This window comes from Heterocephalus glaber, unplaced genomic scaffold (genome assembly GCF_053883595.1).
Source record: "Heterocephalus glaber isolate CG9 unplaced genomic scaffold, H.glaber_assembly_v1.0 deba00001523, whole genome shotgun sequence".
NCBI classification, from domain to species: domain Eukaryota; kingdom Metazoa; phylum Chordata; class Mammalia; order Rodentia; family Bathyergidae; genus Heterocephalus; species Heterocephalus glaber.
Window position 1 is genome coordinate 20,313,113 of NW_028258327.1, and position 27,976 is coordinate 20,341,088.

General features: G+C 37.6%; 1 protein-coding gene across 1 annotated transcript; it reads right to left on the reverse strand.

The window, feature by feature from the left end:
• CUNH6orf163 (chromosome unknown C6orf163 homolog) lies at positions 1 to 27,847 on the reverse strand. The gene is given in 7 exon segments (XM_087188056.1): positions 1 to 821; positions 824 to 1,266; positions 16,387 to 16,569; positions 16,571 to 16,587; positions 20,631 to 20,738; positions 21,474 to 21,568; positions 24,099 to 27,847. Coding segments are annotated over 7 exon segments (1,032 nt in total). The 5' UTR covers positions 24,247 to 27,847; the 3' UTR covers positions 1 to 783.
• Positions 27,848 to 27,976: the final 129 nt, after the last annotated feature.

Genomic DNA, 27,976 nt, shown 5'->3' on the forward strand with positions numbered 1-27,976 from the left:
TTATACTGGATAAATTTTTGGAGAACACTTAATGACTCGAGTGTTCTTTCATTTTAATTTAGTAAATGCTGACCTGTTTTGGTCCAAAGCACTTTGGTTCTTAAAGGTTTTCTGCATTTTGACCCACAGGAAATGATGCCACACACCCCTAGGTTTGAGTATAAACACAAAAGGACTCCTGATCCCTGGAAGCAGAGCATCTGATTTCTAGAGATAAAATTTCTTTTACAACTGGCAAAAAAAGTGAGTCCTTTCTGAATTAATTTATATAGGGCTCTTAGAATTTAAATTTTGTCTTATTGAATATGAGGGAAACTCCTTTAAAAAAACAATGCTACTGCAGTTCACCAATAATAATCTCTCTGCTGAAAGTTGTACACCTTTTTACAGTGGGAACAATCTAAGAATATGGACTTTTATTATTTTCAACTGCAGCAGACACTATAATAATATCTAATGTAGAAATAAATAAAGATAGGTGTTTAGACTTTCTCCAAGAATCGTTACTTTTTTTTTTTTCTTTGGTACCAAGGATCGAACTCTGGTCCTTGCACTTGCAAGGCAGGCAACAGAACCACTGAGCTAAATTCCCAGCCCTCCAAGAATCATTTTCCCTTCCTAACCAGTTTGATTCTTCTAAGTTTTCTCTCCTTATTTAGATTTGGCATTTGCTGTGTCCTGGAATGTGCTTTTGAGTATTTTGGTTTTCCATCAAAATGTTTACACTGTGTGTAGTAATCTGCACAATACTGTAGATCAATAAATGGTTTTGAGTAAATTTATTCAGACTTTGAATGTTGTCTCTTTGGTAGAGACATTTCAGGTGAAAACTTCTATTCTGGAATTGTTTCATGCTTTGTAACTAGATGGGAAGGCATTTTCTTTCTTTCTGGCAGAATAAAATCAGCATGTCTTGGTGAAAGCTTAGGAAAAGTATAATTGATGTATTTTTGAAATGCTGCCCTGGTTTCCTGTAATTCCTCCTCCAGAAAATCTTTCCAGTTTGCCATGATTCCCAGTTGTTTTGCTATGGACAGCAACTCCCTCTGGGTATTAACCAGTTTATCCACCACATTGCCCAGAGTAGCCTGGTGTGTTTTCTCTGCTTCTTGAAGCACCTGTTGTACCTCTTCTTGCTTCTGCCTCTGAGCCACGCCATAGTAAGCATTCATTTCATGTTCCTTTGCCTTTATTAACTGGTTCATGTTCACCTTCTGGTCTTTAATTCTTGCTATGCCAGTCTTCAGAAGTTCTTCTGTGACCTTGCTACAAAAAAATATGGATTTAGAAGTTAGATGAATTAGTCACAAAAAGCAAAATGGTTTTGTCTTTAAACAAATATATACAAGAAGTCATTATATTGTTGAGATGAACCACCAGCCTGAGGCAGGTTGGTGTACATGAGATTTTGGACTGCATTAGCTATTAACATTCAATCAAAAATGTTTTTCAGACCTAGGTGTGGGGGTATGATGCTGTCTATAGACTTCCCTGCTATGTACTGGAGTGAGGCCACTAGTTTAATGTCAAATGGCAACTTCAGGGACCTGAGTCTACCTTGGTCAGAAAAATATTAATGCAATGGGCCGGGGATTTAGCTCAGTGGTTCTGCTGCCTGCCCTGCAAGCGCAAGGATGCGAGTTCAATCTCCGTTACCAAAAAAAAAAAAAAAATTAATGCATTTGTGCTTATAAATGAAGAAATAATGCTTGGAATGTAGCTCAGTATTAGACACTTGCTTGGCATACTGAAGGCCCTGGGTTCAATCCCCAGCACACTAAGAGGAGAGGGAGGGGAGGAGAAGGAGTAGGTAGGAGGAGGAGAAAAAGAAGAAGAAAATTGGGTCAGAGTTCCAAACACCCAGAGAAAGTATTTTTTATATCATACCAAACATTACACTCTTGGGTGAGATTTAGCTTTAATGTTGATTTTTATTTGAGCAGCATTTATGACAGCTATCTGAAACTTTTTGGTCTCAGAACCCACTGAGACTGAAATGACTTACACTGAAGTGACTAAGGAACCCAAAGATTTGTTTACAATAATTAATAGTATTAGACATTAATAGTATTAGAAACTAAAAGTGACACGATTTTATACTTTATTTTTTAAAAATTAATTTTATTGGTACACTTGTGACATACATAATGATGACATTCACCATAGGGAATTTGTACCTGTACATATCATATCTTAATTCTTTTTTCCCCACTTCCCTCCTTTCCTTTCAAGCCTTCTTCCCCTCTCCCTTTATAAAACTTTGTTTCTATAGTTTTTCTTCCATTCTTTTTTTACCTCTATTCCTTCCCTTCCCTCTACCCTCCCTTGTTCCCCTTAGCATTTGAACATTTTCTTTTTACTTCCCAATATCTATCATCCATTTTGTTTTGTTTTGTTTTTGGTACCAGAGATCGAACTCGGGTCCTTGGGCTTGCATGACAGGTGGCAGCACCACTGAGCTAAATCCCCGGCCCTCTATCATCCATTGGGATCCTTATTTACTCTTTGGGTTTCTCACGCAAGAGAAACAATGTGATATTTAAATGTGTGTCTGATTCATTTCTAAAAGTAGGCATTTAAACAATATTAATTAATGTAAAATAACAAATTCATTACACATTAGCCTATGCATTATTTTTTGGTACCGGGATCAAACTTGGGTCCTTACGCTTGGGCAGCAAGTGGAGAAACCATTGAGCTAAATCTCTGGCCCAAGCCTATGCATTTTTAATGAAAACCACATATTCCAAAACAATAACATATTTGATGTGGAGTAGTGTAATTTTATGCTTGTTTAGAGAAATTATTTAATGTCTGCCTTAATAAAAATGCTAGGTTTTCATATTATTTCAATATGTTGTGATACCACACATCATAAAACCCCTGGAAAACTTATTAAATACATATTAGAAAAATGAGAGTGAAAAGGCAAATAATATCTTAATGTTATCAAGAATGCAGCACTGGGAACTCTGCCCCTAAAAGGTAACTTGCTCAAGTTCGCTTAATTAGTAAAAGTGATAAAAATTGCCAGGTGGTCAGGGGCTTTCTATAGTTATCCTCGTAGAAACAGAACCTCTGAAGATTTGAGAATTTAAAAATCTGAGAATGTTGGATTCAAATTTTTATAGCCAGTAAAAACTCTCCCCTTCTGCCTCCCAATCTCATCAGCCTTTCCAAGATTTACCACCTACAGTGGACCCTTGATTTACAAACTTGACTGGTTCCCAAGGGGTGGTTGTAACTCAAGTTGGTTATAAGCCACTACAGCTGAGATCTGGATGTTTACCTGGGTATGCACTATAGACAACAAGAGGCAGATGAATATTCCATTAACCTAATGAACTCTAGTTGTTCCTATGTTGGGCTGGTCGTAACTTGAGGGTCCACTGTCCCGGCCCACGGGTAAGTCAACGGAGACCCTAGAGGGGGAGTGAGAATGACAAAGGACAGGGGACACAAGAGATGGAGACAAGACAGGTTTTTGATCAAGTCTTGTTTATTGCGGAAGCTGCTACAACATATATACCGTAGGGCTAGAGGGAGGGAGCAAGGGGAGGGTACTGGGGCTACTTCCTTGTTGCCGGGTAGACTTGCAGCAGGCTTAGACATGCCCATAAAAGGCACTCAAGAGTACTAGCGGGGGGGGGGGACAAGGCCCCCCACAGTCCACTGTACTTTATCATCTAAATTTCATTCTCCAAGATACAATTCTCTCATCTCTGATTCTTTCAACTTGACTTTAAAACCTGTTCTCATATCTCCTACCCCTCTGAATTTTCCTTCCCCATTAGACCTTTTCTTCCTGTTTCACATTATCAATTATACATTTTGATCCTTATTTAAACTTTTAGTTTCTCATACCAGAGAAACTATTTGATATTTACACGTGTGTCCTATTGATTTCACTTAAGAGTATGGCCTCAATGTGCATATATTTAGCTATAAATGTCTCTAGTTTCTCATTCTTTTAAATATGAGAAAAGGAAAAAATGGAAACAAAGTCTTTGTAAATAGGGAAGGGTGGAAGGGTTGAAAGGAGGGCAGGGGAAGGGGGAAAAAATAAGAACCAAGATACATCCCAATGATAAATGTAACTGTATTGTATACCTTAAAATACCAATAAATTTAATGAAAAAAACAAAAACAAAAACAAACCCTGACAGACTTCTCCAGTTTTGAAGTTAACATCATTTTCCTTAGCCTTTCTAGTTACTGGGCTATTTCTTTTCTTCATTTTCTCACTACCTAGGCTACATCCATTATTAATAGCAAGGGTTAATGTTTATTGAGTACTTTCTGTGTCCTGTGGATTGTGCTAAGCATTTTACATGCATTATATCTCATTTAATTTTCACAAGAAGCCACTGAAGCTTGGACTATTTTTATTACCCATTATTATTCCCAGGGGAGGAAACTGAAGCTTAGAGAGATTAAGTTATTGTTCTCTGTCACACAATTGGAAAAAGTGGGAGAGTTCCTCCCTTAACCATTGCTTGCCTCAATCTCGTGAAAAACCACGATCCACGATAAATTTTTTTATTGTGAGAGTAACACAATGAATGTAATGAGAGAGAATTGTTACTCTGGTAACAGTGAGTGAACTTAGGGAGGTGAGGCAGGGAGACCAATTAATATCATCTTGTGATATTGTTTTTTTGGTTTTTGTACCAGCAATCGAATTCCGGACCTGCACTTTCGAGGCCGGTGGCAGCACCACTGAGCTAAATCCCTCCCGCCCCCCCTTCCCTGCCCATCTTGTGATATTCTGGAGGTACAATGAGAATCTAAACTAATGACAAGAGAGAGGGCGGGATGAGGGATAAACCCTGAAAATATCACAAAGTCTTAACTGCTAGCCTTGGTGACTGCTAGGATACGGTCGGTGGATGCAGAAAAAGAGAGGATTCAAACCCAACTTCCTGGTTTTTCAACCTGGGTTGCAGGATAATGTAGGTAACATTAAAGGAAGTGATGCTGTGGATAGAGTTGAGAATGTGGATCCACATACATGTTAGGATTTAATCTGATGTTTTATAAACTCCTCAAGTTGTTGGTTGTGAAGGTGATAGCCAGGGCCTCTGGGGTTTTAAGTCAGAAAGAACCAGAGTGAAGCATCCTTAATCCAGTCCCAAGTCCCCAAGGAGGTAGCCTTGCTTCCCAGGTGTCCTCTGCTGCAGCCACAGCTATCAGAAGTGGGGTCAGCTTCCTGCCAGGGAAACCTGGCTCTCTTCTCCATCCCACCGAGACGGCATTCATCAGCTGTGGCCTCACTGGAAGGCTCCACAGAGCTGATGTCAGGTAAGCCTGACATAGTTTAACTAAGTCTGTCTCATATGACTCTGGCTCCTGTCCTCAGTAACAGTCCTTCATTCTTCCTGATATAAAAATCAGTTTTCCCTAAAAGAGTGTTTTGTTTTTTTTTTAAGGTCCTTTCCAACTTCTTTCAACATGCTTCAAACCCCAACTTTTGACCCGCTGGGATTTATTCCTTTTGGTTTCACATCAGGGTGTCTCTGAATTTTATTCTGGTGCCTTTCATGAAGTGGAATTGAAGCCAGGAGTTGGGTGGGGTGCAATGCATGGAGGCTGTGATCTGGAGTCTCAATTACCTGATCATAGGTTTAAAGAAAAATAATCAGAGCTCACCCTTCCCTTCTAAGGGAATGTAGGTATATTGCTAATTGCATACTTTCCACCTCCTTTCTACATACAATAACAAAAATCGTGGGTCTTAAGACAGAACCAGTGTCTAATTTCCTCTATAGGCTATTCCTAAAACATGACAGAATTTGTTTCATTTGTACATAAAGTGAAATAATGATGAACATAGCAGATCATTTGCCTGGTTAGTCCATAATCAACTATTAATCCATTCTTTTATTTGAAGTACAGAACTGTTAACTCTATTTCAATCAGATATAACCATTGTGTTCACCAAGAAAATGCATTTTGATTTTCTTCCCTGGTCCTTCAAGAAGATCAGTGATACCCTCAAGCTGGAGCTGTGGGCATTATAGAAACTGGGGTGTGGGTGACATCTCCTAATCTGACATCAGCCTTCTGCTGCACATTCCTATCTTAGAGTTATTGATACTCTCAAACTGTTCACTGGCTCTGCCTCATTATAAACCAGACCTTCTCCTTCCTTGTCTTTAATCATTCTGTTCTCATTCTTTTGCCTCTCTCACAAATGGAACCTCCTACTTTCTTCCTAAGCCCCAATTCAAAACCAAGAAAAACCTACCTCACCACATAGTCCCATTGCTTGATCTTTCCAAGATTTTAAACTCTTCCAGCATCCATGTATCATGTGTATCAGTGCATCCAATCTTGCTCAGATGGGGCAGCTGCACATTATTTATTTCATAGGCTGAAGAAGGGTCCTTACTTTTTTGTGTTAGAGCTTCACTACCACATTCACAGAAGGCACTTGACAAGGTAAGGTGAAGTGGACAAATCCTCTGGATAACTTATGTAACTTTCCATAGAGTCATGAACTTTGGCATAATACAAGCCAGGGATCAAATCAGGCCCTGTCAGTGCTGCTATGCTTGTCCTTTGGCAGTTTGCTTGGTTTCTGTCTAAGACTTGGGGTTTTAATCTGAAGACATGCAGGTTAATAAAATTCCCCAGGAAAGAATATCAGAATTTGATGAAAAGTATACAAAGGACCTTGTGTGTAGTGGATATTGAATAAAAGATAACTGTCATTAGAAATTATAGCCTTGACCATAAAAATTCCTGAGCAGTTGCTCCATTCATGCCTGGCCTTGGGCTAGAAAACAATCAGAATGTTTCCAATTTGTTTTCTTTTAAATTCTTTTACTGGTACATTTTAGGTATACAATATGTTTATACATTTATCATTGGGTGCTTGTACCTGTACATGATGAATCTCGGTTCTTATTTTTTTCCCCATTACCTGTGTCCCCCTCACCCCCACCACCCTTCCCTATTTACATAGATTTCATTTCCATTTTTTTTTCTTTTCTCATAATTTTTCCTTTCCCTTCTTTCCTTTCCCCTTCCCCTCCCACCACCCCTACACCTCTGGAACTTTTCCTATTTCAAATTATTCATTTTAATCATTTTAATTCTTATTTACATTTTCAGTTTCTCACACTAGAGAAACTATTCGGTAGTTACACATGTGTGTCCTATTTATTTCACTTAAGAGTATGGCCTCAATATGCATCTACTTAGCTATAAATGTCTCTAGTTTCTCATTCTTTATGGCTGAGTAGTACTCCATTTTATTAAAAAAACACATCTTCTTTATCCAGTTTCCAGTTGATGGGCACTTGGGCTGTTTCCAAGCTTTAGCTATTACAAACTGCCACTATAAACATGGGTGGACATATATCGCTGTGGTATGATTCTTTTAATTCTTTTGGGAAGATACCCTGCAGAGGAATAGCTGGGTCAAATGGGACCTCTACTCCTAGTTCTTTGAGGTATCTCCATACCGATTTGCACAGTGGTCCAATGCCATTTATTAAACAGGCTATCTTTCCTCCAATGAGGGTGGTTGGCTCCTTTGTAAAAGATGAGGTGGCTGAGTATGTCTGAAGTTGTTTCTGCATCTTCTAATGTATTCCACTGATCCTTGGGTCTGTTTCTTTGCCAGTACCATGCTGTTTTTATCACAGTAGCTTTGTAGTATAGTTTCAAGTTGGGGATTGTGATACCCCCCAGCCTTGTCTCTGTTGCCTAGAATTCCTTTTGCTATTCTAGGTCTCTTCTGGTCCCAAATGAATTTTTGGATTGTTTTCTCTAGTTCTGTAAAGTATATTGTTGGAATTTCAATTGGCATTGCATTAAATCTATATAGTAGTTTTGGAAGTATGGCCATTTTCACTATATTGGTTCTTCCTACCCAGGAACAAGGGATGTCTTTCATTTTCTTATATCCTCCTCCATGTTTTTCTGAGTGCTGTAGTTTTCAGTGTAGGGGTTTTTTGCTTCCTTTGTTAGACTGATTCCTAGATATTTCTTTTTTTTTTGATGCTATTGTAAAAGGGATTGTTTCCCTAATTTCTCTCTCACTGAGAATGCTATTTGTGTACAAGAAGGCTATTGTTTTTCAGTGTTGACCTTATATTCAGCTACTCTACTGAATCTGCCAATTAGGTCTTAGAAGTCTTTTGTCACACTATTTTGGGTCTTCTATGTAAAGTATCATATCATCAGCAAATACTGACAGTTTAGCTTCTTCCTTTCCTATCTTTATTCTTTTTATTTCTTTCTCTTGTCTAATTGCTGTAGCTAATGTTTCCAGAACAATATTGAACAGGAGTGGTGATAGAGGGCATCCTTGTCTTGTTCCTGATTTCAGAGTGAACATTTTCAGTTTTTGACAAGTTAGTATGACGTTGGCTGTTGGTTTTTCATAGATAGCCTTAATGAAGTTGAGATAAAGCCCTTCTATTCCAATTTGATGTAGGGTTTTTTTTATCATGAATGGGTGTTGGATTTTGTCAAATGCCATTTCTGCATCTATTGAGATGATCATATGGTTTTTGTCCTTGACTCTGTTAATATGGTGTATTACATTTATTGATTTACAAATGTTGATCCATCCTTGCATCCCTGGGATAAATCCGACTTGGTCAGGGTGTATGATCTTCTTGATGACCCTCTGTATTCAGTTTGCCAGTGTCTTGTTGAGGATTTTTGCATCTATGCTCATTAGGGAGATTGGCCTGTAGTTTTCTTTTTGGGTTGGGTCTTTCCCTGGTTTTGGAATCAAAGGAACACTTGCTTCCAGGAATGAATTTGGAAGCCTTGCTTTCCTTTCTATTTCCTTGATGAGTTTAAAGAATAATGGCAATACTTCTTCTTTAAATGTCTTGTAGAATTCAGCAGTGAAGCCATCAGGACCTGGGCTTTTCTTTGTTGGTAAATTTTTTATTACATTTTTAATTTCACTCATTGTAATTAGGGTGTTTAGAATTTCTATATCTTCTTCATTTAACTTTGGCAATTTGTATGTATCTAGGAATCTGTCCATTTCTTCTGTGTTTTTCATTTTATTAGAGTACAGGTTCTCAAAGTAGGTATTGATGATCCTGTGGATTTCTGCTGGGTCTGTTGTGACTCTACCTTTTTTGTTCTTAATCACATGGATTTGAGCCTTTTCTTTCCTTTTTTTGATAAGGTTGGCTAAGTGTGTTTTGATTTTATTTATTCTTTTGAAAAACCAACTCTTAACATTAATTTTTTGTATTGTTCTCATAGTCTCCATTGCATTGATTTCTGCTCTGATCTTTATAATTTCCTCTCTTGTAGGAGCTTTGGATTTGTTATGCTCTTCTTTTTCTAGGAGCTTGAGGTTCTGGAATAGGTTATTTATCTGAGTTCTCTCTGTTTTCCTAATATAGGCATTGACTGATATGAATTTCCCACACAGAACTGCTTTCATTGTGTCCCATAGATTCCCGTATGCTGTTCTAGTATTGTCATTTACTTGTAGAAACTGTCTAATTTCTTCTTTAATTTCCTCTGTGACCCACTGGTTGTTCAGGAGGGTGTTATTCAATTTCCATGTGTTTTTCAGGGTTTTGGGGTTTCTTATGTCATTGATCTCCAATTTTATTGCACTATGGTCTGATAATATACAGGGAGTAACTTCAGTTCCTTTACATTTGCTTAGATATACCCTGTGAGCTAGCATGTGGTCTCTTCTGGAGAATGATCTGTGTGCAGCCGGAAAGAATGTGTATTCTGAATTTGTGGGGTGGAACACTCTGTAAACATCTATTAAGTCCATTTGTTCAATAGCTTGGTTCAGTTCTAGAATTTTGTTAATTTTTGTCTAGATGATCTGTCTATTTGTGATAGTGGGGTACTGAGGTCCCTCATTATAATTGTATTAGTGCTTATTTGGTTTTTCATGTCCATTAATATTTATTTTGTATAGTTGGTGGCATTTTTATTTGGTGCATATATATTTAGGATTGTCATCTCTTCCTTTTGGATTGTTCCCTTCACAAAGATGCAGTAACCATCTTTGTCTCTCTTAATTAGTTTTGGTTTGAAATCTACTTTGTCTGCAAATAAGATTGCTACCCCTGCTTTTTCCTGGGTTCCTGTTGTGTGGAGAACTGTTTTCCATCCTTTTATTTTCAGTCTATGAATTTCTTTTTGAGTTGTGTTTCTTATATACAGCATATTTCTGGATTTCGCTTCTTAATCCATTCTGTCAGTCTATTTCTTTTGATTGGTGAGTTGAGGCCATTAACATTGAGAGTTATAATTGATAGATACTGACTCATCCTTGTCATGATGTTTTACTGTTGTTGGCTCTTTTATTTCTTATTTTTCCCCCTTTCCCTTTAGTTTCTTACCTTGCCTGGTGGCTTCCCTCTGTTGGGCCTCATGGAGTTGTGAACTTCATTGTCTTTTTCTAGGATATTGTTTAGAATTGTTTGGAGTGCTGGTTTGGTGTTCATGAAATTTCTCAGATGTTCTTTGTTGTGGAAGTATCTAATTTTCCCATTGATTTTGAAAGATAATTCTGCAGGATACAACAGCCTAGGTTGGAAGTTATTCTCTTTTACAGCTTCAAATACTTCACTCCAGGCTCTCCTTGATTTGAAGGTTTGGGTTGAGAAGTCTGCCATGATTCTGATGGGCTTTCCTTTGTAGATGATTTGTTTCTTTTCTCTAACTGCCTATAGGATTTTGTTCTTCTGTTGGGTTTCTGGGATCTTATTATATGTCTATGTGTAGATTGTTTTTGATCATGGCTAGTTGGAGTTCTACATGCCTCACTTATCTGTATGTCCAATTCTCCACCTGTCTGGGAAGTTTTCTACTATTACTTCTGTGAACAGTTTTTTAAATGTCAATTGTACTTTCTCCTGTTTTTTCATGGACTCCTATCAGTCTTATGTTATTCTTCTTTGCATCATCTAGTAGTTGCTGGATTGGTTTCTTGTGGTCCCTTACCATTTTTAAGAAATATGTTTTCATGGTCCTTAACCACAATCCTGTCTTCTATATCTGATATTCTATCTTCAGATTCTCTTAATCTGCTAAGCATGCTTTCATTGGAGATTTTAATTCCTGAATATCTGTTTGAATCTGTTTCATGGATTCCATTTCTTTCTTATGTTGGGTGATCATGGTTTCCATTTCTTTCTTATGCTGGGCATTCATGGCTTCCAGCATGTTTCTGAGCTCATCTACTTATTTTTATCTGTTTCTGTTCTAATGCCTCTAATCATGTCTTTCACTCTGCTCACCATCTCTGTAGTTATCTGGGAAATTATTTCTGTTTTGAATTTTTGTAGAGCCTCATTCATCTGTTTTGTTACTTCCTGTGCTATCAGTTCAGGGTGTCCATGTGGTCGATTTTCAGACTTTTCCACCTCACTTCCCCCAGAATTTGCCTTTTGTGGGGTAGAAATCTGAGTTTGTGACTTACTTAAATGTCTTCTCATGTTTGTTTTTGGTACTGTCCTTGGTTTAGTTCCTGGGTTGATATTTTGAAGTTGTTTATTTTAAGTATCTTTGTTGATGTATTTAGAACACTTATGGAATGGTTGCTTCTAAGAGGTGTCTTCCAGATATAACTGGTCTTTAGGTTTTGAGTCTCTAATGGTTCTGAAGCTGTCACATTTTCATTATACCAGGAAGGACAACTGATTAGATCAATTACAACACCTTAGCCTAAGTGATACAATCAGCAACACAATAGCATCAAGCACCTCTTAGAAAATGACAATTTGTGGTAGTTATTAATCTATCTCCTTTAACTTTGTGAATTAAATCAAATTCAAGGACCAACCCAACATATGTTTATAGTGAATAAAGTCTTTAATATAGCAACTTTACCCTTTGGGATGGGGAGTTAGAAGGAGTTGGGGAGGGAAGAATAGGTAAGTAGAAGTATAGGGGAAGATTATCAGTGAGGCCAGAGGGCAGAGGCAAGAGAAGGAAAGAGAAGAAAAGAAAGATAAAGAAGAAATAGGAATTAAGAGGCAGAACAGGAACATAAGGGGAGATGAAGAACAATGTGGGACAGCAAGGGAGTGAGGCAGAGAGCGAGAGAGAGAGAAAGAAAAGAGAAAAGAAAAAAAAGGAGATATAAAAATTTTAAAAGAGTAGCAAATAAGAAAAGAAATTAAAAATAAGAGCAAAAAAAATAGTGGTAATTTTGAAAACAACAAATAAAAGATAAAAATGAAGGGCTTCCTTCAAGGTATGTCGCTGCTGTCACAATAGACAATATGGGCAGCAGTGTGTAGTTATAAGTCAATGAGTCCCAGTAAACCAGTCACAGACTCGTGAGATTCAGGCAGATTTCTGGCTGCAAGTCCCAAGTTGAGCTCCCTGTCCTCCGCAGGGTTGAACTCTGCAAGGTCCTACTGCAGGTTTCAGCTGCCTTTCCCCTGAAGATAGTCCAAGTTCTGATGGGAGGTGATGGTCCCTCCAACTTTCCAAGTATGGTGGTCTGGTGTGCCTTTATTGCAGAGATTCTCTTCACTTTTCCAGTGGGCTTCAGTTTTCATCAGGGAGCCTGTGAGAGGCCCTCTCTCTGTTCACTTTTGTACCTCAGGACAATGGCCTTTATGCCCTCCTGTGCCTCTGTAGTGTGGATCCAAGTAGCTGTACACCCAAGAGTGGTGGTGGGGGGGCGCCTGTTGTTGCAGGCACCCATGCAACTAAACTGGAGGCTGGTGGGCATGCCTGAGGGGTCCTCACCGGTTGGGTCTCCTGGTTACAAGTGGGTAGAGCGAGCCGGACTGAGCAGGGCACACTCAGCCTGCACCTGCTCTCTCCAATTTTTTTTAAACTTTAGGAGAAAAGAGTCCAGTGTCTCCTAGGTAATCTGTATAGAAGATAGTCACCTTGATCCACAAAAAAAGTTTCTCTTCATTGAACATATTTCTCATGCTATGTAAGTGTACTGAATCCTTAAGTCTGTGATTAAAATTTATAGCCAGATGAAGGATCTACGAAATTCTAACTATAGCTGGTAAAACAGGTAAAACTCTTTAAGACATAGGCATAAGCAAGGAATTCCAGAACAAAACCCCAATTACACAAGAAATATTACCAATAATCAACAAATGGGATTACATCAAATTAAAAAGCTTCTGGACAGAAAAAGAGACAACCAACAGAGTGAAGGGAAAACTTACAGAATGGGAAAAAAATTTTGCCAGGTATTCCTCAGTCAGAGGACTAATATCTAGAATAAAGAACCGAAAAAATTAGACACTCACAAAACAAAAACCCAACCAAAAAGTGGACCACTGAATTGAATAGATACTTCTCAGAAGAAGAAATATAAATAGCCAATAAGTATATAAAAAAATGTTCAACATCTTTGGCCATAAGAGAAATGCAAGTTAAAACAACAGTGAAGTTCTGTTTTACTTCAGAGAGAATGGCTATCTAGAACTTTCTGTTTTTTGCACAAAAGAAACAATGTGGTATTTAAACATGTATGTCTAATTTATTTCACTTAAGAGTATGGTGTTAAGGTGCATCCATTTAGCTAGAAATGTCTCAAGCTTATCCTTCTTTTGGCATAGTAGTACTCTATTGTATACCTTCTACATTGTTGATAGGAGTATAAATTTGTATAACCATTATGGAAAAAATAAGCAGATGCATGAAAAAACTAAAAATAGAAATTGCATTTGACCCAGCTATTCTTCTTCTAGGTATCTTCCTGAATGTCAAAGACATCATATTGCAGTTACCCATGCAAACCATGTTTATAGCAGTATAACTCATAACAGCTAAATCTTGGAAGCAGCCTGCATGCCCCACAACAGATTAATGGGTAAAGAAAATGTGGTATATATACATGATGGAGTACTACTCTGCCATACAGAAGGAAAATTTTGAGTCATTTGTAGAAAAATAGATGCACCTTGAGACTGTAATGATTAGTAAAATAAATCAGAAAGAGAAGCTTAAATATCATATGGTTCCTCTTATATGAGAAATCCAAGGCATAAATAGTTTAAAGAGCAAAATAAAAGATAATAGGAAATGGGAGATAGACCTTTTACAAATGGGAAAAGGATCTGGAGATGGAGTAGGGGAGGGGAAGTAAAAAGGATTAAGGTATGATATGTACATATACCAACTCTCCATGATGAATATATTCATTATGCACCAAATATGAATAGATTTTTTAAATTTTAAAAAATATGGAGATGAAAGCAAATACTCTAAACATAATGAATGGTCTCTCTGTATATATATACCAGTTCCTCCAAATGTTCCAAAGAACACTGAAATCTAGTAATATCTAGAAATAAGGTCTGGTATACTGCAGAGTTCAGCTGATTAAAATAAATGTAAAACATTCATTCAATAAATATTTAAAGAATGTCCACTATGTGCCACAATCTCTTCTAGTCATGTGGGAAATATCAGTGAATAAAAGGTATTCTGGTATTTAAGCAATACAGCTCTCTAATCTTAGTTTTTTGACTCAATAAAAGATGACACTGATCAACTGGAGACTGATTAAGAAGATGTGGGTTTGTTTGTTTTATAAAATGGAGTACTACTCAGCCATAAAGAATGAGAAACTAGACATTTATAGCCAAATGGATGCACATTGAGGCCATACTCTTAAGTGAAATAAATAGGACACACGTGTAAATACCAAATAATTTCTCTGGTGTGAAAAACTAAAAGTGTAAATAAGGATCAAAACATATCACTGATAATTGAAATAGGAAGAAAAGGTCTAAAGGAGTAGGGGAAGTAGGAGGATTAGAGGAAAGGAAAGAAGGGAAAAGAAAAAATATGAGAAAAGGAAAAAATAGAAACAAAGTCTTTGTAAATAGGGAAGGCTGGAGGGGGTGAAGAGAGGGCAGGGGGATGGGGAAAAATAAGAACCAAGATACATCATGTAAAGGTACAAGATCCCAATGATGAATGAAACTGTACTGTACACCTAAAATGTACCAATAAACTTAATTTTTTTAAATGGACATTGAAAGCTTTCCATCCAAACCTCATAGAGGAAGGGGCTGGAGGTGGGCCAAAGCAATGGAGCAAGGAAGGGATCAGGGGCCTGCGAGTGTGTGTGAGGAGTGGAGCCCAGGCTCTAGCAGAAGGGTAGAGCTCCTGCATTTGGTGGTGGTGGTGGTGGGAGAAGAGGGTCTACTTTCCACTACATTGGCCCACAACTTACTCCTTGGTCCCCTCCTGAAACTCTCTCTCTCACATTTCTCTTCTACCTCTGCAATGATTTACAGTCTACGAAGGAAGGAACACATGCTGAAACTGCCGAAGTTGTGGCCCTCATTCTTTTCTTTTTTGGGTATCAGGGATTGAACTTGGCACCTTGCGCTTGCGAGGCAGGCGGCACCACTGAGCTAAATCCCTGGCCCTAGCCCTCATTCTTGATGTGCATCTCTTCCAGGATTTCACTCTTGGCCCTGTTCTAAACAGTTCTTATGAAAAAGATTTTACTTGATTATGTTTAAATGGATTTGGTTGTTAACTCAAGCAACAAACAAACAGGAGGCCAAAGAGGGTGGGGGTGGTCTGAGTCTTGGTTCTGATACTACAGCTCAGTGATCTTGGGCAGGTCACTGAACATTTGGAAGCTGTGGTTTTCCCTGCACCTAATGAGCTCTGGTATCCTGACTACTGTCCCACTTCATCAAATGTTCATCTCCTACATAGAAATGATTGTGTTGGTGTTCTTTTCATCTATATAGGCCACACATTCTCCCTATGGCACGTATATGACTTGATTTATATAGAAATGATCTGCAATTACACACATATGTGGCTATAAATACATCGAAAGACTATGGAAGGATATAGACGGTTGTCTCTGAGAAGATGAGAAGGGTAGGGAAGAAATAAGTCAGAACCTGTGAATTTTGATCTATATATTTTCATAAAGTCAACTTTTTAAACATATATTACTTAGTAAGAAGAAAAACTCTAAGAAGTAGCACATCTAAAATAATGTATAAACTAGGGATACAATAAAAGAATATTTATTTTTATATATGTATGGGAAAATGTTTCTTGATTTCTCTCCTCAGCCTCTCAAAACGGAGTTACAGAATGAAGAACAATATTTAGAAGAGTGGTTATCTGTGGAAAGGGGAATGAAGGAAATATGACTGAGGAAGAACATACAGGAGCTTCAGAAGTGTTGGTGATTTCCAAGTTTCTAAACTGGATGTTAGATCCTTGAGTAATTATGTTACTACTTTTCTATAAACCCCTCCCTCTAATATATCTTCCTTATATTTGATAAATTTCACAATAAAAATATAAAAACAGAAAAACTGGGCAATATCTGCCTATGTACCCTAACCTTATTCCTTTCTCCAGGTGGACCTTGATAAAGTCAAGTACAAATTTGCAGTGTGTTCTCTGGAATACCTTTTCTGGGCCATGAGTGCTAACTGGGAGATCTGTTGTTCTTCCTCCCTGGCTTTCTGCACAGCCTCGATCGTCTCTCTGTGGCACTCCATCATAACTCTTTGGATTCGATGAACCATGCGTTGTTCTGCAGCCAGGTTTTCTCTCTTCATTTCCTCACCCATGTTTTGAAACACCTCTGTCTGTTTTATCTGCCATTTCCTTAAATGTAAAAACTTGGTTTAGATATTATAGCTTTGATGTTTTAGGATGAATACTAAGAGGTTAGATCTAAATCATACTTTCAATTACTTATTGGAATGCTTGCCTGTTAACACTGATGATTCAAAAGAAGAATCTATATGATATGGAAATCTTTCATTTACATGATATTAAGCAAAACCAAAAATGTACAAACTATGTAGCATAAATATATATACTATATAGATCATATTGAAAGCGAATATGCAAAAAATATTGGGTTAGAGGGTAGGTAAAGTTTTCTTTTCTTTTTTCTTTTTTAGGACTGGAGATCAAACCCAAGGCCTTGTACATGCTAGGCAAGCCTTCTACCACTGAGCTATAATCTCAGACCAGGTCTTTTTTCCTTGATTATCATATTATCACTATACATAGTAAAATGGCAGAAATAATTATGCCTCCTGAGTATCTGCTGGGTTAGGAGGGAAACTGAGGCTCAGACAGAAAACAGATACACATTACTGCAGTCACCAGAACCTGTCTTCCAGTCCCCACTTGAGATAATTAGTGTCCAGGGGCCCTTTCTTATTAATGGAAGGAACAGAAACAAGAGCTCCATTATTCTGGGGTTGGAAGACCATAGATAGCTTTCAACCAAATGAAAAGAGGAAGCACCAGTCAGAAGAATCTTACAAATAGTCCTAAAGGAAAACCTTGTTGCCATCTTGGAAATGCTTACCAGCTCCACGGCATATCAGGCCCTCTGCTTGGCCCAGATGCAACAAACAGAAAAGACTAGGACCCTTATTCTCAGAGGACTCACTGTGTAGTGGAGGAGACCAACAACCTAGGTGTGCACTGAGTGTTGTAATGGAACTATAAGCAAGAAAGTAGGAGCAATTAATTCTTTCCAGAAGTTTCAAAACTTTCATTTAAAGATAAATTTTTATCTCTCTCTCTCTCTTTTTTTTCCAGTACCACTGATTGAACTCAGGACCTTGCCCTTGTGAGGCAGGCTCTGTGCCACTGAGGAAATTCCCAGCCCTATCTCTATTTCTTTTAAAAGAAGACATTAGGACATTAGGAGAACATAAATTACTTCACAAGTAATTGAATTATTTCAGTGGGATAACTAGGGAAAAAATCAAGGTTCTCAACTGTCAGCTTCTCCCTTCATTGTTGGTTAAAATACTAAGAGTCTTTGAAGAGATTCATCAATTTATTTTTCATTCCAGAAACCCTGTACATGCATATAGGATAGCATAGTAGACCTTTCTTTTTGTAAAATAGCAAAATCTCTCCTTCAAATGAAATCTTACTCAGAGTCGAAAGGAATAAAAACAATAAAAGTTCTCCTGGCTGAAGGTCGCTCAATCCCCTTAGCATCCTTTCTGTTTCGGTCCAAGGGAGCCAGCTCCATTTATGGTGCACCAAGAGAGAATCTTAAACTGGAGCTGGAAATCAAATGGAAATTGCTTTTAGCTTCTTACAAAAATGTTTCAACAATTAAAATATTTGTTAGATGGGCGGGGGGTGTAATTCAGTGGGAGAGGGCTTGCTTAGCATGGATGGGTACCTGGGTTCAATCTCTACACCAAAACCAACACCATAACAAACAAATAAACAAACAAACAAACAAGCAAACACCAAAACCGAATTGTTTGACAGATTTTAGTTTTTTTGAGAGGGAACGCTTTCACCCTTTCAACTTCTCACTTTGGCTGTTCAGGGGTGGGGTGAGGGGCAACAAAAATCAACTTCATCTCTTCTTCAAAGTGGCCTCGGTATATTTTGAAAATCGTTTCAGGGCTGGGCATTTAGCTCAGTGGTTCTGGCGCCTGCCTCACAAGCACAAGGTCCTGAGTTCTATCCCCAGTACCAAAAAAAAAAAAAAAAATCTTTTCAGAAAAACATTGGTGGTTTAGAAATGATAACTGGGTTTTCTATCCTGAAGAAAGCATTGTCTCAAATTGCTATTTTTTGATAAAGTATTTTGAAGGCTAATCTCTCCAACTGTCAAACTAATTTTTCTGATGTCTCAGTAGACAAAGATGAATGATTGTATGAGCTAAAAACTTCATATGGCACTAAATAATTGTTCAACTTAATAGGAATATTTGTCTCTGTGGTAAATGATCCCAGACTGCTTTGAAGCTGGAGATCTGGTATGCTCTTTGTAGTTTTTCTTGTTCTTCCCATGCCTTGGGCTGAGGACTATCTTTTCTGTTTTTAATGACCCCTCTCTTTCTGTCATTTCTAGTTTCCAACATTTACTCTATTTTGGATTTGAAAAATCAAGCAACCAACTCTTTTGGGTTGTTTGCCAAGTACGTGTAATGAAATGACATCAGAGTGGGGATGGAGAGGTTTTACTATGAAAAAAACGCCTGAATTCTCTGTAGTCAGAGGCTTTTATTTAACTAATTAGGGGACATTTTAGCTTATCTCTGGGTTTTCAAGTATATTTTCAATAATTAAGACTATCAGGTGGTTGGGCTTCAGATAGGTGAAGTATCATCTAATACGTATATTTCTATTTGAATCTTAGAATTTTAAAATTAAGCCTAGCCCTTTATTTTGGGTAAGTTTTGAACTAGGGCTCAGAGAATTAAGCCTGGTCCCTCATTTATGTAATGATTTAATAAAACTAAGATCATTTTACTGCTTCACATAGATGTGGAATACATATTTGAAGCTCTAGAAATAATTCAATAACCTGCTACTTGGCAGTGTTCTTATTGATGTAAGGTCTGCTTTTACTAAGATACATTTTGAATGAGTTGGCCCACATTTTGAGATATGATAGGAAAAAGCTTCATGAATTCCATGTTTGCTGTACAGATAGTTGACAGACTTTTTTATGTCTTTTTCAAGAAAAATTTCAGGTTTTATAACTAAAATATCTATCTCTCTCTTGAGTACCTGGTTTGTTTTGACCTTATGGATGATGACTCATGGTATTTTTCTTTTACTGGGCATGGGCAGTGGACTGCTGCAGCCTGCTCCCTGGGGATCATGCTACACCTGGCTGAAGTAGAACACTGGTGCCAAGCAGGCAGCATCCCTCTATTTGTTCAGAACCCTGGGACAAAGGCCTTACCTACCAGCCCTCTGAGGGCAGTCCACTTAATCTCACCTAGTACAGAACTAATACAGTATAAGGCAGGAGTTTATTACTGAAAAAATGAATGCATGGGCCCACAGTTCCTGTTCTTAGTAAGTTAGGCTAAACCTGGACCAGATCTCTGCCACTTTCTTCAAAGTGCTGCCCATGTATCAGCACACCTGAACCTTGTCTCATTCTATTTCTCTCCCTTACAAATGTGAAAATTGTTCTGTATCCTTGTCCTTTGAGCAGATTGTACAACTGAGGTACCAAACTAAACAATGAATCTCAGGGCCTCTGCCTGGAAAGTTACTAGTTACTTAGAGTCACGTGCTTGAAACTGAACAAATTGCAGGTTAGAAAGAGTTGCCCTCATCTTGTGACCATGATCCTGCAAGGAATACTTTAGGAACAGCTCAGATGGCCTTCCTGGCAGTACAGAAATGCAAATTTAGGAAAAAGAATGCAGCCAGAAGTGCAGAAGGAAGAGAACAGCCTGTTATTTGTTCAATAACCATTTGAGCCCCTAAGCCCCTGTTGCTAAGTTAAGGCACTATGAAAGGCACCAGAGCTTATGCAAAGATAGACAGACATGCTCTGATGAAAGCTGCAGTCATGAGGGGGTCAGACATTAAACAATTAATCACACAATTATTTAATTACAACAGTGATGATTGCTATGAAGGCGATCCAGGTGTCATGGATAGGTGGCAGGGCAGGGTTGGCTGGGTAAAGCTTCCTTTAGGGAGTAAGCTATGGGGTTTTTCCCTCACAGCATTATTACTCCACAGAGCTCAGCACCTCTTCAGTGAACCTCCGAGGCCACCCTTGTAGCCTCTATGTGACACCACCATAGACTTCACATATTATTGTTTTTCCCTTCATTCCCTTGCCAACTTAAGTACTTTAATTTTTCTTTACTAATGTATTTTTTAAAAGACAACAAGCCACTCTGAACCTGTAAGTCTTTTTGATGTTTTTTTTCCAAAACCTGAATTTGAAATTTGTATCTGGCATTTGCATCTTCAAGTGCTTTCTCCACTGCTTTTTTTTGGCATTCACTGGCCTTTGAAAGAAAGAGTCCAATTATTTATTAATATCAAAATTAGCAGAGGGCAATCATATGCACAAAGCATCAAGGATTTGGGGATTTCTGTTTGAGACAGCATCTCACTGTGTTGCCCAGGCTGGACTTGAATTCCTGGACTCAAGTGATTCTTCTGCCTCAAATACCAGGGACGATGGGCACGCACCCTATGCCAGCAGTACCAAAGATTTTGGAGACAGAAAATGAAAAGAAAAGCAGGACAAGATAAAGCATTTGGAAAAAATAGGTATTTAGTCTAGGGGTATTACATATAGCACAAAATGAATGGTGTATATATATTAAATGTAAGCCCATCATAATTTAAATGAATGCCCCTTTTCAAGTTTTAATTGGACTAGGAAGGAATGAGTAATTCATACAAAGTGGGCAATATAAAAGGAAGCTCTTGATGGGACCCATTTCTTGCTAAGCACCTACTGTGTGACAGGTGTATTATATTCCAGTGAGCCCTCTCAACAATTCTATTGAATGGGTGTTATTATTATCATTATTATTGTTATTATCCCAAAGAAGCCAGTACTGTAGAGGATGAAGAACTTGCACAGGATCCCACAGCTACCCAGGATTCAGTCAAGTCTGTCTGACTCTGCAGTCTATGCTCTTGCCTACTATGCTGTAATTTGGCTTTAGACAAATCCAGAAAGTAAAAGAACTGTAAATATGTATTTTAGGTTGATTTCTAACTTCTTTTACCTCATTCCACACTTTAGCTTCTGCTTTTGCAATACTTTCTTTGAGTGCATCCTCTTGAAATTGCTCTTCTTTATTCAGAATATCTGCCCCAATATCTGTGTATTTGAAGAGAAATCATCACAAATCTCCGTAGACTGTTTCCTGGGTTTCCTTTCTACCATTATCTAGCTATTTATGTGAGCCATCTACGAGATATATCCTTTTAGGAGATATCAACTTTTCTTTTCCTTTTTCTTCCTTTTCTTTCAGTCTTTTAAATTTTTATTTATTTATTTTGAGACAGGGTCTCATTATGTAGTTTAGGCTGGCCTTAAACTTAATATGTAGCTCAGGCTGGCCTCAAAAGTGTGGTGACCCTCCTGCCTCAGCCTCTCGAGTGCTGGGATTACAGGCATGTGCCATCATACCCAGCTATTTCTGTCTTTATCTTTCTTTCTCTCTACTTTTTTTTTTTTGGTGCTAGGGATTTAATACAGTATGCTAAGCACACCCCCTATCACTGAGATACATGCACAGTCAGCAATCTATTTTTGAAAGATATAGGTAAATTTTCCCTGATTGGGAGAGAATTAAGAGCATAGTTAGGCCTGAATAGGTCATCATTCAGCTCATCACACTCAGTCCAGACAGCAGGCAATTGGGGAAGCTACATGAAATAAGTGCCCTGCAGAAAGTGATATATTTTTTACATCTACATTAGAATAGTGAGTGAATATTCAAGAGATATTAGCATATTCTTCTTCTCCCCTCTTCTTGCTCCTATCTGGCTGCTGCTGCAGCCTCTATCAGGAGGATGGAAGCCAAATACTTTCTTTAATACATTACATGGGTACCTTTGCTTAATATACAAATCTTCGTGGGTTTAACTACTTCAGTAGTGGAGTGATCAAAGGAGTAGTTTATTCTTTGTCAATTCTCTAATTTAATTCCCAAATAATAAAAAGCCTATATACCCTCTCTATTCAGAGAGGGTATTAAGTCTAGAGAGGTTAAAGAATGATACAACATCAGACAGATACAGGAAGAACTGAACCTGGAATCAACATCTGAGTACTTTGAATTGGTCACAGATTTGCCAATTTTTTTTACATCCAAGAGGTTGTCAAAAGTGACAAAAATTGTTGTCAGAATGATAAGCTCTTTGGGTACTGAAATCACAGTGATTTTTCTCTGTAAATTCTCATAGTACTTATTCTTCACTCCATTAATTTCTCATATCTTAAATAAGTTAAATTAGTAACTTTTCATGTGGTAAGGTCTTGATGATCAACTTTCTAAAATTACAAAGCGCATCTCATGGTGCCTAGCTTGGCAGTACTCACATGTATTACACTATGAACATGTGTGTTTTGTCTGCTTTACATCTCTGCTCTCTAGTAACAAGGCCTACTTCTCTCAACAAGTTCCCTCCTTCACCTGAGATTGTTCTGGTAAGACTGCCAATCACAGCATCCAATCTTCTTGGCCTTTCTTACTTTCTCTAGGCCACAGTAATTGGGCCATGATTAGCACATGCTCAAGCTTGGCTAAGAGACTCATCCCTAGGATTTTATATAAGGATGTATGTAGCTTTTTCCTCTGGATTTCTAAACTGGAGGTCATTGATGATTAGATCTATTTGGATTTATAGCACTCCTTTTTCAGTTGCTGGAGTAAACCTCACTTCGGTAGTAAACAATGAAGCCAACTCCTCAGGAGAGGAAGCATTACAAATTGAAACCCTGATGCCAGATCTTCCTCAAACTATTCTGTTAAAAGGGTCAAGAACAGTCTATTCTGAATTGTGTTTCTGTCACTTGCAACCGAAAGTACAGTTTGGCTGCTTATGATCTTTCCCACTAGAGTATTAGTGAGTCATGAAACATAGGGCAGCAAATACTAAGGTAGAGATGGACATACAAGGTACTATAAAAGCTTAACACTAAGTGCAAGGACCTGAGTTCGATCCCTAGTACCAAAAAAGAAAAAAAAAAAAGAAAAAAAAGCTTAACACTTTGTAGATACAACTATGAAAGATTTTCTAGAAAGAAATGGGATTAAGCATGAACCACCGAAATGCTGAACTTCATAAAAATGTGATACTAATCCAGGCTGTTGGTACCTTTTTATGTTTAAATGAGATGGAAATCTATAATTACAATTGATTTTCTTATGTACTGCATGTATATAACAGTAAATATTCTCACATTATTTATATGTACTTACTTCTATGTCACTAGCTACTAAGGGCTACAGTTTCTTTCATTCATTTATTAGGATATTATTTAGAGATATTTCCTGTCTTCCACATTTGAAAGGTACCCAAGTAAAGGGAAGAGTGAAAAGAACTCACATTTACTTGAATGTTCCAGATGTTATAATAGGCACAAATATTTCATTAAAACTTCATGATATTCTAAAAGATACATACTAATATTCTTATTCACACATAAAGAAATAGACTAGAAGGCTAAATACCCTCGCCAATGCACATAACTGGATTCTAACATGTATCCTTTCACACCAGACACCCTTGTAGGGACATGCAACTTTAAACAGGGAAAAGCTGATAAGTCTATGTAACAGGAAGAATACCATATAATGCTATTCACCATTAGAATAAAGGAAAACAATAAAGTCACTTACCCAGTATATCTTTGTGAGTGTAAAAGTGTGTCTTAAATGGCTTGTATTCATAGATCCTCTTGAAGGTTTCCTCAAAAGGAGCCGGTGGAATTATTTTATTACAAACAGCACAGCAAACAAAGTTTGTGTAATTTGGATTTCTGATCATAGTTGAATTTCAGATGTCTTCTACTATTTAGTTAAAATAATCTTAGGATCAGCAAAAGTAGTTTTAGAAGAAGCTAGACATTTAAGCTGGAAGAGGTTCAGGATTTTAGGATAGTACTAGAAGCTGGTAAAAACAAAATGATTTACCATAGATAGTGATAATGTGTCTAACACTAAAGAATGGTACTAAAAGCCTATATATATATATATATAAGCCTATAGCCTATATAAGATATAGGCATTTGATTTGGGGAGAGGTAAACAAGTTCTCCCTTCTGGACACTAGCATTAGGTTGTTATTACTCAGCAATTGTTGCTAGGTAACATAAGCTTTGCTCATAAAAGCAACTTGAAATAAATGACAAAGGCAGCATGATGTAGCCATTCACTTTCCTGATAAGTTTCTGTATTAGTGTCCTATGACCACTGTAACAAACTAATGCAATCGTTATAGCTTAAATACAACACAAATATATTCTCTTGAATTTCTTAAAGTCAGAGTCCAAAATTAGTCTCTTTAGTGTCAGGAGGGCCAGTTCTTTCTGGAGGCTTTAGCAGAAAATGTTTCCTTATTTTTACAGCTTCTAAAGTCACCCATGTTCTTCACACTAATAGCTTTTTCTTCTCCTGCTTTCATGGTGATGTCTCTTCCTCTGATTTTCTGCCTCTAACAACCTGTGTGACATACCAGGCCCATCTGGATAATCCAAGATGATCTTCCCATCTCAAAAATCCTCAACTTGATCACATTTGCAAAATTCCTTTTGCCATAGAAAGTAACATATTCATAGAGATTGGATCTGGACATCTTTGCAAAGGTGGGGGGCATTAATTGGCCCACCATACTTTGTTTTAAATAGGCTTTTTAAAGAATGAATTTATTTTGCAGCCAAAAATAGAAACAGATTCTTAATTATTTTCAGGTTATCTTTAAATGTGATGTTTTGGTGCTTTGGCAATGAAACTGCAAAATCTCATGGTATCTTAAAGGAAAAATTGCTTCCATTTAGTCATTATTCAAAATTACTAAGCCTGTTTTTTGTTTTGTTTTTGTGGTACTGGAGATTGAACTCAAAGAATGCTGAGCTACATATATCACCAGCCCCTTTTTAAAATTTTATTTTGTAATAGTGTCTCAGTTGCTGAGGTTGGCCTCAAGCTTGTGATCCTATTGCCTTAGTTTTCTGAATAGCTTCGAGAAACAGCCTTAGAAATTCTGCCTTATACAAACATCTGTGCAAATGATTACACCAAGTGACAGAATTTTTTAAAATCACCTAATAATGTCATATACAACATCTACTAGGTAGGAATGATTTTTATAGTGAATCAATGCCATTGATGAAATTAATTTCAACAACAGAACTCCCATAATGAAGCCAACAAATAGGGGAAGTTAGGTAGATAGGGCACAGGTCCCAAATAGTTAACCTGAAATGAAGTAAACTAAAAGTCAGGGCTTAAGTGAGTTAACATCCCAAGGGTCCAAATAATTAACTTAAGCAAACTGACCATCAGGGGCTAATGGAATGCAAGGGACAAAGAACAGGTTCTTAACCAAATGAAAGAGACCTTGGAAGAAATGCAATGCAAATGAAGTAGCTTGCTGTCTAGACATCAAAGCCCTACATGCAATCAGGAGCATCCTGGCTTTCCGTCACATACACCAGTCCCCAAAACTGTATAAAAGGTCAATAGACTTAGCCTTCCCCAACAAGCAGGAAGCTCTTTTCTTTTCTTTTTTCTAATAAACATGCATTTGGCCATTCCCCACTGCTTGCTCCTTGCTGTTTTGTTGGCTTCAAACTTCATTGTCCCAAAACAAGAACCTGAGAGCTAGAGTAAGCTGGTTACATCAGGGCCTTGGGTTGTGTGTCACAAAAGTTACCCCATAATTTTTCTGTGCATCACATTTATATTAAGCCATATGGCCTGATAAATGATTGAAGACCTTAAATAACTATCAAGTGGTGTCAGATTCAACTTCAAGATAGTCAATTGGGACTGGGAAAGGGATTAAAAAGAGATGAATTCCTACTGAAAACTGAGACCACTGCATTCACAGTTAATTATCTGGGTTGAGAACAAAGGCCATCTATGCCTAAGATTCTCCTAACCTTGGAAATTCTTGCCCAGAAAGGAGGCTAACAAACTGGTCTTGATTTGCTTCCTACTGTCCTTGTTTTAAAACTGAAAGTCAGCTGGGTGTGGTGGCACAAGCCTATTATCCCAGCACTGTGAGAGGCTGAAGCAGGAGGATCAAAATTCTGAGCCTATCCTGGGAAATTGTGATTTAGAGAGACCTTGTCTTAAAATGAAAAATAAAAAGGGCTAGGGACATACCTCAGTGCAAAGGCAATCTCCAGTACTGCCCAAACAAACAAACAAACAAACAAAACAACAAAAACACTGAAAGTACTGCAACACAAGAAACCCTTAGTGCCTTGCAAACCAGAAGGGTTGGTCACCCTATGGAAAATAAAGCTGTAAAGCCAATAAATAACTTCAAGTTTGCTTTAGGAAATTTTTGAAAGCCAATTTATCAATGGAACAGCTTGCTGATTTGGGCAAATAGCTCTCTTATCAGAACAAAAGATTATTCCCTTGGGCAAAAGGTTACTTATCCCTTATCAAACAATAGTTTACTCACCAAGACTTGCTTTAAGACCTAATCTATTGCATCAGTTTTGCCCAAGCTCAAGCTGATTCCCATAATGAAAGACCTTCCTTTAGCCATTTGAACTCAGACTTCAAATATCTTCCCCTGAACATCCCCTTCTTAAATACAACTGACTTTATCAAGTGGCATTTTCCTTTAATGCTATAGACTTAACACACTTAACTGATCAGTAGGAGACTGAGATGGTCTTTGGAGGGAGTTAGCACTTAATCCTTCACATTATTTTGCTTCAAAATACAGGAGTGTTTCTGTACTTAAGACCAGAATGTCTTATATTTAAGGGCTAGTGTGGCTGCTTACCCATTACTGGACATAAAAGGATGTATAGTGAAAAGACCCTTAGACTTTGGAGGAAGATCTAGGTACCTGTGCTGAATGAGAAACACTGTGACTCTGAGTAAATCTGAATAATTCTCAGCCTGATTCTGACCGTAAACTGACAAGACTAGACCAGGTAAGTCCAATGTTCAAAATCCTACGATTATTTCAAAGGGTATTTTATTTTTTGTGCTTATGCACTCATTCAACAGAGAATGGATGAAAACACCCATACATATCTTGGCATCCTTTGACACTCTTCATACACAAAGACTGTGCTACAACCTAAGACCACCCTATAGAAAACATTATAATTAGGTATTTATTTCTAAAATTCAGTGTGATTTCTCCCTCACATTGTTCTTCACAGTTCTGTGCTTGACTGTATCTTTGTTCCTAAACGCAGAAGTTGCGTAGCTTAAGGTTGTATGCTGTAGTTTCTCTTAATAATTCACCCAATCAATATCTCCTCTGACATGACATTGAGTATCAACTTATTTTGTTGACTAGTAAAAGAATTCTGATATATGAAAATATAACATTAAGTGTGTAAGGTAAAAACAGAAAAACTACATCTTTGACAACAAAAATACACAGGGAAACTAAAAGTAAAATATCTAAATTAAAAGGCTTTGTTTTTTACCCTATAAGTGTATTTTAAACTACATGAAGTATACTACATGGAGAGGTATAGCAAAGAAACATTTAGGGCTCAGTAGTAAAAATTTAAGTT